Here is an 18,517-nt window from a genome sequence, read left to right as displayed (position 1 = left end):
TTGTTATATGTACTGCTTCTCCCCCCCCCCCTTAAAGTGCCAGCATAGGTATGTAGGCAGGAGGAGGTGGAAAGAGGTAATCCTGCTCTGCCGTGTATAGATTTGACCCAAGAAGACGAGCAAGGTTGAAATTCAGCACATCACAGGTAACATGCACAGAATAGAAAGATACAATTAAAACGTGAGCTAAATTGTCATTTCACATTATATAAAAGGCAGCGGGCGACTGCAAAACGCGATCATATACTCCATAGACCTCAACACAGCATTCATCACATTGAGCATTTTACGGATATTTCACCCAAACCACATTAAGTCACGATCTTAGCCGTGAAAAACACAGGACAAGAGGTATAAATGTCACTTCATGGAAGTATATAATATATGCAGGGACAGGTCTTACCAAAGGCATTGAACAGCTGATAAAGGTCACTGGCTTTCCATTCTTTAGGAAACGTCACGTGAAGAACATTATCTCGTGTAGGGAACACTGAAACATAAGGATGCAAATATTAGGCTCATCTTTTTTTTCGTTAAAACTCATATCTGCGCTAAAGATTCACTGTAAAACATAAAAATTACATTTTTAGTGCGAACGACTAGCCAAGTAGAATAGGATTTCATGCTCGTCCACCACATGGATCAGATAGTTGATTTGGAGTATTGAAACTCATGTTATTACAGAATCTTATTCATTCTAACCACTTGGTCGCGGTTGGACCAGCATACTTAGCTATATGTTTATGGCCACCTTTACGCTGAATTCCCACGTAGTGTAAACGCTGCTTAATCCGGTGTGGAAATTACACAGCATTTACTACAGCAGAAAAGTGAATGCGATTTAGAAAATCTGACCCACACCGCAGAAAAAACCGTAGACAACTTGTGGATCTGCCGTGTGCCTCCGTTCCACAGAATGTCAACTAATGCTTTGTATTTGGCCAATAGACTTCAATAGGGAGCATAAATTCCGCAAAAGATTTGCTTTGTGGTCTACACAGCGTTTACACCGCAGAAAAGCAGTATAAAACGCTGGAAATCACACAGACCGACATTACTTTGGTATACATAATGTTTAACTAAAATCGGCAGGTAAAACCCCAGCAATAAGCGCAGCAAAAATGCACCATTTGATGCAGATTTCGGTCACAGATTTACCAGCGTTTTTCTGAAATTCTGCTGCAGTTTCTCTGTTGCAGAAAATCTGCAGCATATCCGGTTATATGGGAACATACCCTTCGGCCAGGTTCCCATGTAGTATAAACGCTGCAGAATTTCCACAATGGAATTCTGTGCGGAAATTCCGCAGCATTTACAGTAGCAGCAAAGTGGATGAGATTTTGTAAACCGCATGCCCACGCTGGAGGGAAAAAAAAACGCAGCGAAAAAGTTAATAAAAATTGACCTGCGGTGCGGAACCTAAATCCGCAGCATGTCAATTTATGCTGCGTTTTCGTTGATTTTCTTTTGCGGGTTTTCCCTATTGAATTCAATGGGGATGCAAGAACCCATAGCAGAAAGCCAAGTGTTGCGACTTTTGCGGCAGAATCACCATGATTCATCCCATGTGACCGCTGCAGCCAAATCACAGGCTGCAGATGTCTCTTGTGCTGCAGAGTTATCCAGGAAGCTCGGGCCGGACAGCCACGGAGGGACGTGTCACCATGACAACAGCCAAGGTAAATATGGTCAGGTTTTTATTTTTTATTTTTACACTGCTTACCGGAGCGTAAATCCCAGACGAAAACAACGTGGTGCATTTTTTGGGGTGGAATGTGCGGCGGGTTCCAGGTCGAATACACTGCGTGGTTTTTACGCAGTGTATCCGACCCATGGGAATCTGGCCTTAAGCTAGCCAGTAACATTAGATACTTCATGGCTGAAACAAACCATCCCAACTGTAGGTTATTTTAGTAATTTTTATTAGTCCCACACAACAAACAGAAGATAATCTTCTGAAAATTGTTGCGTTTTTTCACCTCCTAACATGAAAATACATTGCATTACTTCTATTGTATTGATCCTCCGTTACAGCTGCTATTACAACTATTTGGCAGGCACAACCTAAGCCGAGTGCATATAATGCAGTGGAAGATGGTTTTTCCTACATCAGATTACGGTTCATTGCCTGGTATAAAGACAATGCAAATCACCCCAGCAAGCTCTATGCAGACACTGGCGGGAATACTGAGAGATTTCATCTGTGAAACCTGCAGAATTGGGAATGCAGCTCTGTACTACAATTACATTAAAAGCATGGTTTCCGCACTTGCCCTGCCTCCAGAGGTTGAGGATTATTAATTTATTTTTTTTACTTTCATCTGTCAATGTCTGTCTGTGTATTGTCATAAAGGTTTGTTGGGGTATTGGGCATTAGTATTGGACATAATAGAAAATCCATATTTAGCGGTGTCGAGATTACAGCTTTAGCTACTTTCATATGAGAAAATATATAAAAACACACTCGATAACATTCTTAAATATAAGGGTATGTTGGGGGGGCGTGGCCAGCAGGCAACATGAGAGGACGTGTTGAGTGAGAGCTCCGTCCAGTAACCCGCAATATCTATAATCCTGCATAATATCCTGAGACAGACAGACCTCTTTATAGCCTCCTGGAGTGGCACTGAGTCATGGCACCGATGGGTCCCGCAAAAGGTACGTCGGCGGCGGAGAAATTGAAGAACTTTGCCCGGGACAGCGCTCAAAATGGCGCCGCAGAATCTCCGGCACAGCGCTCCAGGCCACCACGAGGTCAGAGCACCAGCACAACTCAGCAGGAGGAGACGGAGTCTGAGCCAGAGCTGACTCTGCAGCAGGTGTACGAACAACTGCTGCAGGCTATCACTCTGTCCACTACATCGCTGACGGGGAAGATAGAGGAGGTGAGGGTGGATCTGGGCCTGGTACGCCATGATGTGCAGAAGCTGAGGGAAAGGGTAAAGGACACGGAACATCGAATCTCCGCCATTGAAGATGCTAATTTACGAATTCCTGCGAGATTGTCAGCAATGGAGGCCAAAGTGGAAATATGGCAGCAGAAATGTGATGACCTGGAAAACAGCTCACGCAGGAATAATATCAGAATTATTGGTTTACCGGAGCGAGTAGAAGGAATAGCGCCAGGCGTTTTTATTGAGCAGTGGTTCCGTGCCACCTTTCCCGAGGCGCATTTTTCAGCAGCATTCGCGGTGGAACGCGCACACAGAGTTCCAGCACGACCTCCTCTGCCAGGCATGCCGCCAAGGCCCTTACTGGCACGCTTACTTAATTGGAAAGATCGGGATCAAATTTTACAGATGGCTCGTCAACACCCTAATATTCAGCATGAGAATTCCCGAGTGCTCCTGTTTCCAGATTTCTCGGCGGAACTACAAAAGAAGCGTGCTACATTTATTGCTGTGAAGAGAAAGATGCGGGATCTGGATATATCCTACTCAATGGCCTATCCGGCTCGTTTACGTATCACTGATGGAGGGAAAGCGTTTTTTTTTGGAGATCCGAGGGAAGCTGAGGAATGGCTATCCTTGAGACCAGGTGACCAGAGGGTTTGAGTTGGGCCATGCGGGACTCGCTGTGCTGATAAGATGCCGGAGGTCCAGACACGCAACGCGACTTTCCCTCTTGGTGAAGGGACTGGCAGATCGGGAAGATGGAACTGGATACTCCATTTTGAATACCCGAAGCCATGTCGCAGGGAAGTCGACACATCCGTTAACCTTCTGGACTGTCCGGTATTTCTTGTTGAGAATGTGAAGAGGTCTGATGGGAAATAGCGGGGAAATGTGGGTTGCTACAGTTGTTTTATCTCTGTGTAGGTTAACAGTACCATCTTTAATTGTATGCACAGACACCCCGTAACCATTAGCCACGGTATAACAGTTATACTTATACCTTCACAGGTTACTGATAAGTTTGCCCATGGGAGGGGTATACTCTCATGGAAGTCCCCACAGGGGGAAGTTTTGTTTTGTTGGATAACAGTTACACAGCTTGCTACACAATCTATACAATATACGAAATTAACGATATTGGTATGTAACTTGTATTATCTACAGGGGATAAGGGGGGGGGGAACCCTCTGCAAATATGTAAGGGATTACTTGTATGGCTGATCTGAAAGTAAGGTCATGGAATATTAGAGGCATGGGCACCCCTCGCAAAAGAATCTGTGTTTGCACACGTGAGGGAATTCGGACCGCACATTTTATGCCTCCAGGAGACCCATCTCACGGCGGATACAATCCACCGTCTAAAAAAACCTTGGGTCCAATGGGCAGAGCATTCGTGGCACACGTCATATTCTCGAGGGGTTTCTATACTGGTTCATAGATCAGTACGGTGGAATGCAACCAAGATGGTGAAAGATACAGAGGGTAGATATATATTTGTACATGCATACATTAATTGTGCGCCATTTGTTGTCATAGGGATATATGCGCCACCTCCAGCTAACCTGTCAATACTGCAGACAGCGGTTACTTTTGTAGCCAATTACCCTGAAGCCAAAGTCGTATGTATGGGAGATTTTAACCTTCTATTGAACCCGTATATTGACAAATTCGTAGATCAGAACGAGGCTGGGGAGTTGCACCCACCTTCAAACTTGCAGCGACTAATAGATGAGATGGGATGGGTGGAGTTGTGGAGACTGAGACATCCCAAAGATCTTGAGTTCTCATGTTTTACCCCTGCGAGGGAGGCGTTATCTAGAAGAGATTATATGTTTGGATCGGCCTCCTTGGGTCCTAGGGTAATGGATATTGAATACACCCCTCCCAGTGCTTCGGACCATGCGCCCTTGCAGGCGACATTTCGTTTATACGATAGACAAGCTAGCAAATTAAACTGGAGGGTTCACCCATTTTGGCTCTCTCTGATAGGGACTAATGATCGTATTCCTGATCAGTTAAACCAATTCTTTGAAATCCACGAAGAAGAGACTGATATTTCCCTAAGGTGGGACACGTTTAAAGCATATTTGAGGGGTTGTTTATGGTCCACTATCTCATTTATCAAAAAGACATCCAGGGTAGAGGAAGATAGATTGGCAGGGACTTGGAGCAGGCATATATCGAGGAGCCGACTGAGGACAATAGACTGCAATGGCAGCATGCGGGCAGATTGCATCAGATACATCTCAGAGAGAAGGGGGATAGGAAGCTGTTTTTTCTTAAACAAAACGCCTTTGAACTAGGTAATCAGTCTGGGAGATTATTATCACAAATAGTACACTCCAACCAATCATCCCCGGCCATTCTAGAGATCATGGATGAGGGGAGACGATTTCTTAATGATGCCGAACAAATAGGGGATAGGTTTTGCAGATTTTATACTGATTTACATACATCCCAATGTGATTACTCGGAAGACTTCTTGTTGGAATATTTGGAGGGGATTACATTCCCGCAGTTAGCTGAGGAGCATAGAGACCGCTTAGATGAGGATATTACACTGGAAGAATTGCAGACGGCCGTGCAGGATTTAAATAATGGGAAGTCGCCTGGGCCTGATGGAATCCCATTGGAAGTGTACTCCCGATATTTAGAGATTATTGGCCCTGAGCTGCTTCAGATTTATGCAGCAGCCTTTGAAAAGGGAGTTTTGCCCACTTCTTTATATGAAGCTACCATTATCATTCTACTGAAGCCTGACAAAGACCCCGTGGAGTGTGGATCATATATACCTATTTCCCTGCTCAATTTAGATTATAAGATACTAACTAAAATTCTGGCAAACAGACTTAATCATATTATCACCTCACTCATACATGAGGATCAATCTTGTTTTATTCCCGGGAGATCTACTTCGTGGAATATTCGGAAGGCTCAGGCGGTTTCACAGGTAGGGGGGAAACTAATAAAACAATGGGCGATGGCCTCACTTGATGCGGCCAAGGCCTTTGATTCAGTGGAGTGGAAATATCTGCAAGCGGTATTGTCTAAATTTGGGATAGGGTCGGGATTCTCCAAGTGGATATCTATTTTATATAAACATCCCAAAGCCAATTTATTGATTAATGATAGAGGTACTTCCTTTTTTGAATTGAGCAGGGGCACCAGGCAGGGATGGCCATTATCCCCTCTTCTCTTTGCACTAGCCATAGAACCGCTGGCCATCCATATACGACAGGATCATATATTTCAGGGAGTAAAAATTGGAGACAGAGAAAGTAGAGTGGGTCTATATGCGGATGACCTGATCCTTTACATGTCCGAGGTACATGATACTCTCCCAAGGGCAATTGATATTGTGAATCGGTTTGGCCGATATTCTGGACTGCTAATAAACTGGACTAAATCAGCCCTGATGCCGCTTTGGGAGGTAGAATGGCCGGAGGTATACTATAATCTGCCCGTGGTCACTAACTTTAAATATTTAGGTATATACATTACAAAGCTCCCTGCAGAGTCTCATGATGAAAACATATATCCCCTAGAGGCCCTATTTATCAAGAAATTTAAGACATGGAAAACGCTGCCGCTGTCTGTGGCAGGTCGGATAAACTTGGTGAAGATGATTCTGTTACCTAAGGGATTATATTTACTGGAACATGCAAATGGTCCCATTCCGAGATATTTTTTTACTAAACTACACTCTGACAGCTAGCTTTGTCTGGGGGAAATCCCGAAGGAAGCTTGCATTGGCCAAACTACAATGCCCACGGGATAGGGGAGGAATGGCACTGCCTGACTTCTACATTTATTTTTTGAGTGGTCAACTGCGTTATTTGAAAGAATGGATAGGACAAGGCACAGAATCCTTTCCCGACTATGCTTTGGGACAGGTGCTGGGGACAGTCATGTGGCCGGTGTTGGAGAATCCCAATTTGTTTAGAGGGAGACTACTCCTACTCCATAGATTAGCTCACCAGGTATGGAAAGCAGCTAAGTTGATAAATGGCTTTAGGACCTTGGAGGAGGAGACACCGATGTGGGGGAAACCCCATGTTCACACATTTACAAATGATGGAGGGTTCGGAGTATTGGAAGGTGAATGGGGTGCTGTGCCTGGGGGACGTTTATAGGGAAAATGTGTTGCTATCGTTTACTCAGATGATGGAAGAACATGGTTTACATCGCACCCAGTTCTTCAGATATTTGCAACTACGACATGCGTTGAACGCTCAATTTAACACGCAGTCCCCGTCTCTTTCGAAGTTCCCATTGATTGGAGTTCTAAAGACACAGGGACCCAAGGGCATTATTTCGGCACTGTAAACTCATCTCCTGAATGTACGAACTGAGTTGCACATGCTTCCGATGCAATCGGCATGGAAAGCAGTTATCCCCGGCTTGTCCGAGGACGACTGGTCAGAAGCCCTGGAGTCCCATATGTTGGTATCTCCTTCTGTTAATAATAGGCTGACCCAACTATACATAATACACCAATGTTACCTTACACCAACACTTCTACATCGAATGGGTCAGATACCGAACTCAGAATGCCATAGGTGCCAATCTTCAAGGGCAGACTTTATACACCTCATTTGGGAACGTTCACGCATCAGTTCCTTCTGGGAGGGGGTGCTTGAGGTTCTGAGGGACATTGTGTCGGTGCCTATACCCAAGACGCCGGAACTGTGCCTGTTGGGTTTGTTGCGGGAGGAGGATTGACAATTGCATACCCGAGTGTCCCTTAGGGAAACACTATTCTTAGCTCGTAAAGCCATAGCCCTGAGATGGATGGCGGATAGACCTCCCACGGTTGGGCAATGGAAATCCTTGGTTGACAATGTTATCCCATTTGAGAGAGTGGTGTACAGAAATAGGAAATGTGTTAATTTGGGAAGATCTGGGATGGTTGGCTTGCATCATCAGGGACCTTGGGTATGGGAAATAACATGCATTCTCTATTACATTGATCGTCGAGGAGGAGAGAGAGAAAGGAGAAATAGTGAACTAATGTGGTAAACAATTCAACGTTTGTACCTCTATTATCAATGTATGTATAATTGGTGCTTACTTGACCTATATCATAACCACCTACCCATATAAGGGAAGATGCAATATTTGAATTGTAATTTGTGATGTATATCATGTCTGGAATATCATGTAACTACTTTGTATTCAATGTTCTGAGATATATAGTATCAATGGAAAGTTATTTATTTTATTCTTGTACTGCAAGCTTGGAGTTCAATAAAACGAGTTTAAAAAAAATAAATATAAGGGTATGTTCACACGAAGTGTTTTCAGGCGTATTTTGGGGAGTTTACGCCTCGAAAAATCGGAAGCAGAACGCCTCCAAACATCTGCCCATTGATTTTAATGGGAAATACTGTGCTTTGTTACGGCGGGCCGTTTTGAAAAACCGAAGTGTCGGGATTGTGAATAGACATCTCGTCCTGGCTGGATGGAATGTCTATTCACTGTCAACACTTCAGTAACGTTAATGTGTCCGTATAAGACAGCACATACTGATCTAGCAGGATCCCTATGCGCTGAGTAAATGAATGGAGAGAAGTGTATGACGCTGATTGATCACTGATTGGTCAACGTCATACACTTCTCTGTACAACACCCACTTGGTCTAAAGTAAAAACACGCCCAGTTGGGCATTAAGAAACTAATTAGCATGAAGCTAAAATTGCTAATAAAGTGGTAAAAATAGATAATTTTTCTAAATAAAAAGCACTGCTGTCATCTACATTACAGCGCCGATCTCCTTATGTAGAAGATAGAGCACTAATAATGCGGTGACAGAGCCTCTAAAAAAAAAAAAGTCTGAAAATCGGGGTGGTTTTCCCTTGAAAACAGCTCTGTATTTTCAGATGTGTTTGAGTTTGCGTGTGCACATACCCTTAGTGTAACCATTTCTCAGGACTTCTTGCACTAATAGTGCAGTTTTTACAATCCAGCCTGAACACCCACTTTACTTGCAACATTTTAACAATTTATATATTAAAACGGTCATTAAGAATATACAGAGCAAAAGCATTTCCATCACATACAGTTTACACACAAGCGTCAGAACCTTTATTCCTACCCGGTTATTCGTTACCTCAGTTTAAAAGACAACATTGTATTTTTGGCTTTAGTTGTTACATTTATGTCGGAGGAATTACACAAACTTCTAAAATTATAGCCATTATTATTGTAGATAATGAGGGATGACGCCATGGAATGCATGATGTAATTCCTGGGCCAGAACAACTGCCAAAAAGAGAACTTTATGGAAATAAGCAAGAGCCCGACACGGACCAGAGGTACTTTTGACCTTATGGAACAGCAATTTAGTGACAACTAAAAAATAATGGATTAGTGATGAATAGAATTCTACAACAATCAGGAAAGGATTAATAGTGCCATTATGTATTGTGCGTAGTTGCTCTTTATCAAGATTTCCATAGTCCATCAAAAGTAACATTTAAAGGGGTATTCCCATCTTAGGCATTTATGGCATATCCACTGGATATGCCATAAATGTGTGATAGCTGAGGATACCACATCTGGGACCCTCACCTAATGGAAGAATGTGGGTGCTGTGACCCATGTTCGCCCATTCAAAAGAGCCATTTTTTCCTATTATAATCAAAGGAAATGTGTCGATGACGCTAACTCCCATGACTTCAATGGAGAAAGTTGTGCACAAGCATAGTCACCACCTCAATTAAATTGAATGGGAAAAATCTTCCACTTTGAAATCAGCGAACAGTGGGTCATAGGACCTCCCATTTTCCTGTCATGTCAAAGTACTAAAAGCACCGACCAGGCATTTATGGCATGTGAAAATGTAAGATGGGAATATCACTTTAAAAATGTAGGAATTATACTGTAAAGCTAAAAATAAAGATCATAATACCTAGCATACCCTTCCTCTTTCGCTAGATGGTAGAATTAATCTCTTTAAAATTATATATTTGCCCGAGTTCTTGTAGCTATTCAGAGCCTGCCCAATTATACTACCTAAACAATTCTTTAAACTGCTTGACAGTATTTTGCGGTCTTTTTTCTGCCAGGGAGGTGTGCCTTGGTTAGGTCTAGGTTTACTACAGACCCCTAAACATCAGGGGAGGGGGGGGTGGCGCCTCCAAACCTTTATTTGTATTACCTAGCGTCGCAATTGGCTTTGGCTCAATGGTGGATAGATATAGACCTAAGTAACGCAGCCACGGCGCTGGCACTTCATATGAGAGTCTCACAAATCTGCTTTATAGATTTAAATCCTCATGTCAAGCGCTCCAGACAGTGGCCAAAGCCTGGAGAGCTGCACACTCCCCTAGAATTCCATTATGGAATGATCACTGGTTGCCCCATCTTGGATCACTGTGGGGTGCGACGACGTGGTCAGGGGCGGGGGGATCAAGTTTTTAGGTCAATTAGACTCTGTTTTGTGTCTATCGCGGACCTAAAAGAACATTTTAATTATTACAAAGGCGGCCTTTTTCCGTTATCTTTAGTTACGACATGCTTGTGCAAATTCACTGTATTAAATGATATAAATAATTGTGCTCCCACAATATAGAAAATTCGTAAATTCACTGACGTGACAATAGAGTAAAATATACCTTTTATTATAGTAACTCGCTAAAAACAGGGGTAACACACCACTGTGAAAAAAGCCCCACCGTGTATATTAAAAAATGTATTAAACAGTAAACACTGAATCATTTAGATAAGTATATCTCAGTGTTTATAACGATATTCACCGGAATCAGCATTTAACCTGGGCACAACAATAGTACGAGCCCCAAGAAGACACCAGGGTCCGTGAACAACACCGGAATCTCCTAGCGCTGGGTCCACCACAATGCTACTGTCCCCTATGCAACAATCCCATATACAAAAATCGACCCTACGCGTTTCAAATACTCATCCTCAGGGGTCTGTATCTTGGTCACTCTGGCCTGAAAACCAGCGATAAATATTCAGCAGCAGATATTCTGCTGCACATCACGGAAGGATGCTCGCGTCGATGTCAGCGGCATACTTCATTTCGGGCACTGAGTTGCTATAAGCACCAAACTCCACCCCTCGTACTTGGCGACGCTGTACGAACTGACCAAACACAGCGCCCCCTGAATTTGTGACGCCTGTCCATGTGACTCCCGGCCATCAGCTGACAGCCAGGAATCATCATCGACCGCATCAAACCGAACACGCAGGCGCAGTGGAAGCAACGGACACATCGCCCATGCTGCCGAGAAAAAGCAAGGTAGGAGCAGAACGATATAGAATATAGAGTATATCTTGCGGGTCAGTTACCCACCGCAAGTGGACTACCTCAAAACAACTCTTTTATTGTAAGCACATATTGGATAGATGAATGCGGTGTCCCTCACATTATGAAATTTGGATTAAAAACCTATTGCACACGACCTAGCCAATTGGCCATATCAATCAGAGTGCACTATGCAGAACACCCACTCACCCGTTAAGGTAACCAAATATTGGCCCGGCTCCCTAAGGATGGATGATATTGCATGTTAAATAAAGCACGTATAATTAGTCTGCTAGTTTAGACCCGCTGGTTGTGTAAATGCCAATCTGTGAATCCATTGGGCTTCCTTGCGCAGAATTAGATTGTCCCAGTCGCCTCCTCTTTTCGGAGGTCTAATAAGTTCAATTGCTTGAAACTTTAAAGAGGCTCTGTCACCAGATTTTGCAACCCCTATCTGCTATTGCAGCAGATAGGCACTGCAATGTAGATTACAGTAACGTTTTATTTTTAAAAAAACGAGCATTTTTGGCCAAGTTATAACCATTTTTGTAGTTATGCAAATGAGGCTTGCAAAAGTCCAAGTGGGTGTGTATTATGTGCGTACATCGGGGCATTTTTAATACTTTTACTAGCTGGCCGTTCTGATGAAAAGTATCATCCACTTCTCTTCAGAACGCCCAGCTTCTGGCAGTGCAGACACAGCGTGTTCGAGAGATCACACTGTGTCGTCACTCACAGGTCCTGCATCGTGTCAGACGAGCGGGGACACATCGGCACCAGAGGCTACAGATGATTCTGCAGCAGCATCGGGGTTTGCAGGTAAGTAGCTACATCGACTTACCTGCTAACGCCGATGCTGCTGCAGAATCAACTGAAGCCTCTGGTGCCGATGTGTCCGACACGATGCAGGACCTGTGAGTGACGTCACAGATCTGCACTGCCAGAAGCTGGGCGTTCTGAAGAGAAGTGGATGATGCTTCTCGTCAGAGCGCCCAGCTAGTAAAAGTATTAAAAACGCCCCGATGTACGCACATAATACACGCCCACTTGGACTTTTACTTTTAAACACACCCAAATGGACTTTTGCAAGCCTCATTTGCATAACTACAAAAATGATCATAACTTGGCCAAAAATGCTCGTTTTTTAAAAATAAAAACGTTACTGTAATCTACATTGCAGCGCCTATCTGCTGCAATAGCAGATAGGGGTTGCAAAATCTGGTGACAGAGCCTCTTTAAACATTCTACACGACCCTGGTGTTTAGCATGTACGTGTTTCGATATCGGGGTCTCCCTAGCATGAACAATATCTCCAAAATGCTCCCTTATCCGGCGCCGAAATTGTCGCACCGTTTTGCCCACATAATTAAGGGGGCCTGGACATGTGATAAGGTAAACCACCCCCGCTGTTTTGCAGTTAACAAAATCACGAATGTCGTACTCCACTTTTGTTGCAACACTCGTAAACCTGTTTCCTTTAAGGATGAAGTCACAGGCCTTACAGCTCCCACATCTATATGTACCTGGTGTTTGTCTATCCAGCCATGTGCCCCTTGGTGTAATAGGGTCAAAGCAACTATGCATGACTCTATCCCTGATGTTCTTCCCGCTCCGATACGTGACAGAGCCATTGTGTGATCTGGTCTGCCAAATCTGTATCAGCACTGAGAATACACCAGTACCTTTTAAGGATTTGCATGATGTCATTTTATTTCGAATCATAAGTACCTATGAGTCTCGTAACTCGTTCTTCTTTACGTTTTTTAGGAACAAGGAGACTTTGCCTGTCTGCGTCCCTCGCTCCCTCATAGGCCTTCCTGATTACACCCATGGGGAAACCTCTGTCCTTCAATCTGATTTTGAGCTCCTGTGCCTGACTCTCAAAATCACCCATGGAGCTACAATTCCGGCGTACTCATAAATTGGCCTTTAGGAATGCCACGTTTGAGGGGATAGGGATGACAACTATTCCATTGTAAGAAACTATTGGTTGCTGTTTCCTTCCGGTGTACTTTGGTGCGAATTGTGCCTTCCATTGTTTTTATAATTTTTAGATCTAGAAAGGACAATTCTTGATCACTAATCTCGCACGTGAACCTTAGCCCTATATCATTGGTGTTGAGGGCTGCTACAAAACTATTGAACTCCTCAGCTGTTGAGTTCCAAAACAGCAGCACGTCATCAATATATCTAATCCATAATCCAATTGACGAAGTCCATTTGGCAAATTTATCCCCAAAGACAATTGTCTCCTCCCACCAGCCAAGAAATAAATTTGCATAGGTGGGAGCAGTAGGACTCCCCATTGCTGTGCCACATTGCTGGTGATAAATCTTGTCTTCAAAGATAAATATATTTTTTTCCAGAACAAAGTGTAGTAGCTGCAAGACAAACTGGTTATGGGCCACAAACTGAGTGCCCCTAGATCTAAGGAAGTATTCAACCACCTCACACCCTAGTTTGTGTGGAATGGACGAGTACAACGCCTCAACATCCAGGCTAGCCAACAATGTGTTGTGTTCCAAAGTAATACCTTCAATTTGTTTCAGAACATCCATGGTGTCACGTACATATGATGTAAGACCCAATACAAACGGACGCAACACCTGATCTACATATGTACTCACGTTCTGGGTTAAGTTGTTAATGCCTGAAACAATAGGTCTGCCACGTAAGGGGGGATACCCTTTGTGGATTTTGGGCAGGCTATAAAAACATGCCATGATGGGAAACTGAGGGAACAAAAAACCAAACTCACTAGCACTGATCAAGGATCTGCTTTTTGCATCACTTAAAATGCCCAGGAGCTCCTTTTTGAACAGTGCTGTGGGATTGTCTTTTAAAATGGTGTAACAGTCAGGATTGAGTAAAATGTCCTCACACATTTTCTTATAGTCCTCTCTGCTCATAACCACGATGTTCCCACCCTTGTCGGATGCTTTCAGAACAATGTTTTGTTTTTTCTCCAGAGTGGTCAGAGCTGATCGTTCGGACCAAGACAGATTGTTGTCTATGCCCCTCATATCCTGACTAAGCTTTTTAATCTCGTCTCCCACCATGTCTACAAATAAATCCACATTGGTAAAGTCTCCTATTGGTGGCAGCTTCCTACTCTTCATCTTAAGATTGGTAAATGGGCCTAAACCTGGGGTTCTACCAGATTCCTCTAGTAACCCCTCTAGGGACTCAAGGCCTTCCATATCCGATTCTTCCAAACCCATTTCCATGCATTTTTTCTTGTTATGGTGTTTGAAGAATTTAATCCATTTTAGCTTGCGAGCAAACAAATTAAGGTCTTTTATCCAGGTAAATGAGTCGAACTTCACTGTGGGGACAAATGAAAGCCCCTTTTCTAGTAACAGTCTCAGATACGCTCAGATTGTATTCAGATAGGTTTATAATTTGTAGCCTATCCGTACCTTTTCCCTTCACTAATCCTTTTGTCCCCTCAGCATGTAGCGGGAAATGGGGGGATTGTTGGCTAAAAAATTATTATTATTGCCACTATTGGAAGAAGCTCTGGCACGGCCTCTATTCCTACCTCTGGCTCCTCCCCTAAATTTTTGTCTCCCACCACTAGCACCAAAGAAAGAGCCCACTCTTTCAGAGTCTGTTGTTTCACTCTCTGATGTAGATGGGTCAGATTCCCTAGGCACCCTGTTTGACTGTTGATATTGCTGTTGTTGAGCGTTAACAATTGCAGCCCAATTTGGCTTCATGCAACCTCTGCTGGGGTTTTCTAGACTGGAAGACCTCAATGCTCCGAACCTCCCTAAAGTTCTCACACTGACTTATGCGCTGTTATTGTCCTGTGGTCATGGGCCCTTATATAGGGCCTGGCAAGGTGGAGAATAGATATTCCTGATCTGGGGGAAGAGGAGTGGAGGGAAGTGGCGCTCTCTTTTTCGACTGTTATTGGTGCTAGAGATTTCCTCATACATTCACGCTTCCTGCACTGGATAGATTACACACCGGTCAGATTACAGAGAATGGGAGCTTCTACCTCAGATAGCGGCTTTAGATGTCGGCACATTTCTTCATGGTGGGTGAACATTGCCCTTTTGGTCAGAGTTATTAGAGTTTATGTATATCCACTTTGAATTCCCTGAACGCGTCACCCCACAGACAGGCCTCTGGGGCATTATAAACGAAGTTGTAGAGGGATTTTATGAAGAAAAAAATTTTGCAGATTTCGCCTATTTTGCGCTAGAAAGGTTATGATCACGTCCTGGAAAGCCACGGTGTGCCCAAGTCTAATACAATAGTTGCAGCTGATTAATAAGTATGTACCTCTGTATCAGAGACTATCTCAGCAGAAAGTGTCCAAATAAGTTTAAAAATATCTGGACCAAGTGGTTGGAAACTATAGAAACTGCAGTCTAATTAGGTTTCTGCTGATTGGGGGAGTAGTTTGGGATGTAGGAGCAAGTTGATGAATGGTGATTCAATGTGTATTCTCTCAGGTTAGGTCATGTTGGCGACGGTACAAATGTGATATTCTTCTGTATGACTAATCCTTTTGCAGTCGAACGTTGAAATATAGTAGCTGCTGCCTTGTACATTGCCTATAAGTTGTTGAGAATTTTTGTGGATAACGGTTGTATTATCAAAATTTAAAATAAAGCTGCTGTGGAACTACAACTCCCAGCATGCCTGCATCTGACTGGGAATGTTGGGCGTTGTAGCTTTGCCACAGCAGGAGAGTCGCGGGTTGGAGACCACTGATTTTGATGAAGCTAATAATTCCCCTCATCATTGGAAAACTAGGACATCGAACACAAGGAAAGCCAAAGCGCACATCACCTGACACGAGATCTTATAGCAGTCACTATAGTAAAAACTTTTCCCATCTTGAAGTTACTGTAAATAGTTGTAACTTAATCTTCAAATGACGTTTCAAGCATTCACCCCAGCAATCTCCAGTCAGAGCAATGAACACTAGAAACTAAATACAATGAGCCCCGAGGTATTATATTATATTGATGTTCAGATATCGTCATCCATTCTGCTTGTCGTCTCCTGCAGAAATTTTTCAGAAAGAACGCCAAGGCGCGGTTCCCTCACTAGCTGCTACTTGTCACTATTTCCCACCACGTCTTGCAGTCCAGAGTTGGGGCAGACAAGCCCCCTGCTAATCTGCCCCAAGTTCTCAAAAACCTGAAAAATCTGTTCAGCTACTCGAACACTGCTATACGGGACCGGCTAAACATCCGGATTTTGCTATACTTACACAGATTGTCAAATATTTAGTTATGCGGCAGTTACTGATCCTCCCCATCTATCTGTGCAGGTTTGCAGGTCAATTGGCCAAATATAACAACTGGCAGCTTTTCATAAACTGCTTCTGATAAATAATGCATAGCTAATAATTAGTGTGTACATGGAACACAAAGCCAGAAGACGTCCTCAGAAAATTACTTACAGTCTGGACCGTCGAGATTCAGGTATGGAATGTCTGTAATTCTCATCAAAAACAGCCTAAAAGAAAGAAGAAAAAATAATTGGAGGACTTTTTCAGTTGTTTCTTTTTACATTAAGGCCTCATGCACACGACCGTAGCCTCATGCACGGCCGTGATTTCTGGGTCGGCCGGCCGGCCACGGAGTGACAGCCGTGAGCCGCCCGCAAATCGCGGGCTGTGCACATGGCCGCGGCCATTATTTTCAATGAGCACGGACCGCAGAACACGGCCGTAATAAGGCTTGCCCGTTCTTTCTGCGGTTTGGGCTCTGGGGCCATACATGGTCGTGTGCATGGCTCCATAGGAATTAATGGGGCCGAAATTCTCCGGTGGATTTTCGGGGGAATTGCGGCCGCAAAAGCACGTTCGTGTGCCTGGGGCCTAACAGTAGATTAGTTAGAAATTACCAACGTAATAGGTTAGGGCTGAGTTCACACTACCTTTTTATCCTCCGTTTAGCGTGTACATTGTGAAAACTTCTGACGTAAACATGACCATAAAAGGTCTGATAGTCAGATAGCGGCCAAGAGTGTCCTTCTGGCCTCTGTCTGGCCAGTATAAAAGTTAGCATACTGTAAAAAATGAAGCATGGAACAACGTAGTAGACTACACTATTCCATCCTGTAGAAGCCTGTAAAAAAATAAATAAAAATATCCGTTAGACAACACATTAGCCTATGGGTGACGGACTCTAACATATGGTATTTGTCACAGACATCCATTTTACAGGTAACATCATGGGCTTTTCCATGACATAGCCGTTTAATGGACTCGATTACAGCCTATGGGTGACGGATGTCACTGCTAGGCATCCGTCACATACTCAGTTTAACGTATTGCAGCAAAAAACATGTAATACAAGTGGAAATTGCCACAAATTTAAGACCATGTACGCAATGGAAATTTTCCAACGTATGCAAAATTAGTCTAAAAAGACAATTGAGCCTCAATAAGGGGGCCTGAAATGTATTTATTTTTTTTAATTAGAGCAAAGGAGCTGCAATATTTCCCAATGGAATAGTGCTACATTGGGCTGTATATGGTATAGTCACTCAGACATGGACGAGTGATGCGGCTTCTGTAAAACGGGAAAAAATATATATAATCCTGGACAGAATTGATTTAAGATCCAGGTAATGCCGCTAACCTAGTTAAATTGGTTGCCTAATATTTCATTATACAAGGCTTACTAAGAAAAACCCATGTATACTACTGCACCCACAGGAATACTATTCATTGAGATGGCGCACACTGGAGCGAGCGGTAAAAGCCATACATGTGACTGGAGAGTAAGAGATGGGCAGCAAACCTAAGAGGAAGGTACAGGGTCACCTCAACCATATCTAATACTGTAATCCTGAAGAACATTTACACTGCGGTTTTCAAGAAAAATAAAAACATTGTTTGAGATCAACATTTGCACAGTTTCCTACTTAAAATAAATCAATACTTTGGTATTTAACCAAAAAAATCTTTACAAATGTCCAAGTTTCGGATCTCTTCCTGCCCAGTGTTATTTCAAGTGGACAGAATCAAAGTCACGCTGTCTTTATGGGCTGGGTAGCTATCTAATAAACACGGACAGGGTCCAAGAGCAACAGGTCTTACACTAACCCATTGTATCAGACTTGCATGGGGCTCCTATACGGACTCGCTCAGGTCGGCTGCACTAATTTACAAGGAAGCAGTTAAACCAACTCCTCCGAGCCAAAGACATCCTATGAACGCGAAAACATTTATTTCACGCATAACTCAAATAGTGGCCCCCATAATCATTTCAGCACTCTGCTGCACAGCAGGAGGGGAAATGTATCACCATACAAATGCACCTCTCTGCTTCTGCATGTTCCCCTCCACCTCACGAACAGCAAATAAACGTGCAGCTAAGGGACT

The 18,517-nt window shown here is 43.4% G+C and overlaps 1 protein-coding gene across 2 annotated transcripts in view; it reads right to left on the bottom strand.

Annotated features, from left to right (window-relative positions):
• The window catches only part of PARN (poly(A)-specific ribonuclease), a 101,816-nt gene that overhangs the window by 55,787 nt on the left and 27,512 nt on the right, over positions 1-18,517 (bottom strand). For both annotated transcript variants that reach the window (XM_075830124.1, XM_075830125.1), the window contains exons 19-20: positions 16,586-16,641; positions 404-490 (exon numbers count right to left, since the gene is read on the bottom strand). In XM_075830124.1, coding sequence (XP_075686239.1) covers positions 404-490; positions 16,586-16,641 — 143 coding nt within the window. The remainder of the gene's footprint in view (positions 1-403; positions 491-16,585; positions 16,642-18,517) is intronic.

The sequence above is a fragment of the Rhinoderma darwinii genome, chromosome 6 (assembly GCF_050947455.1).
Source record: "Rhinoderma darwinii isolate aRhiDar2 chromosome 6, aRhiDar2.hap1, whole genome shotgun sequence".
Lineage (NCBI taxonomy): Eukaryota > Metazoa > Chordata > Amphibia > Anura > Rhinodermatidae > Rhinoderma > Rhinoderma darwinii.
The sequence above is the reverse complement of the archived record's forward strand: the minus strand, read 5'-3'. Positions and strand labels throughout refer to the sequence as shown.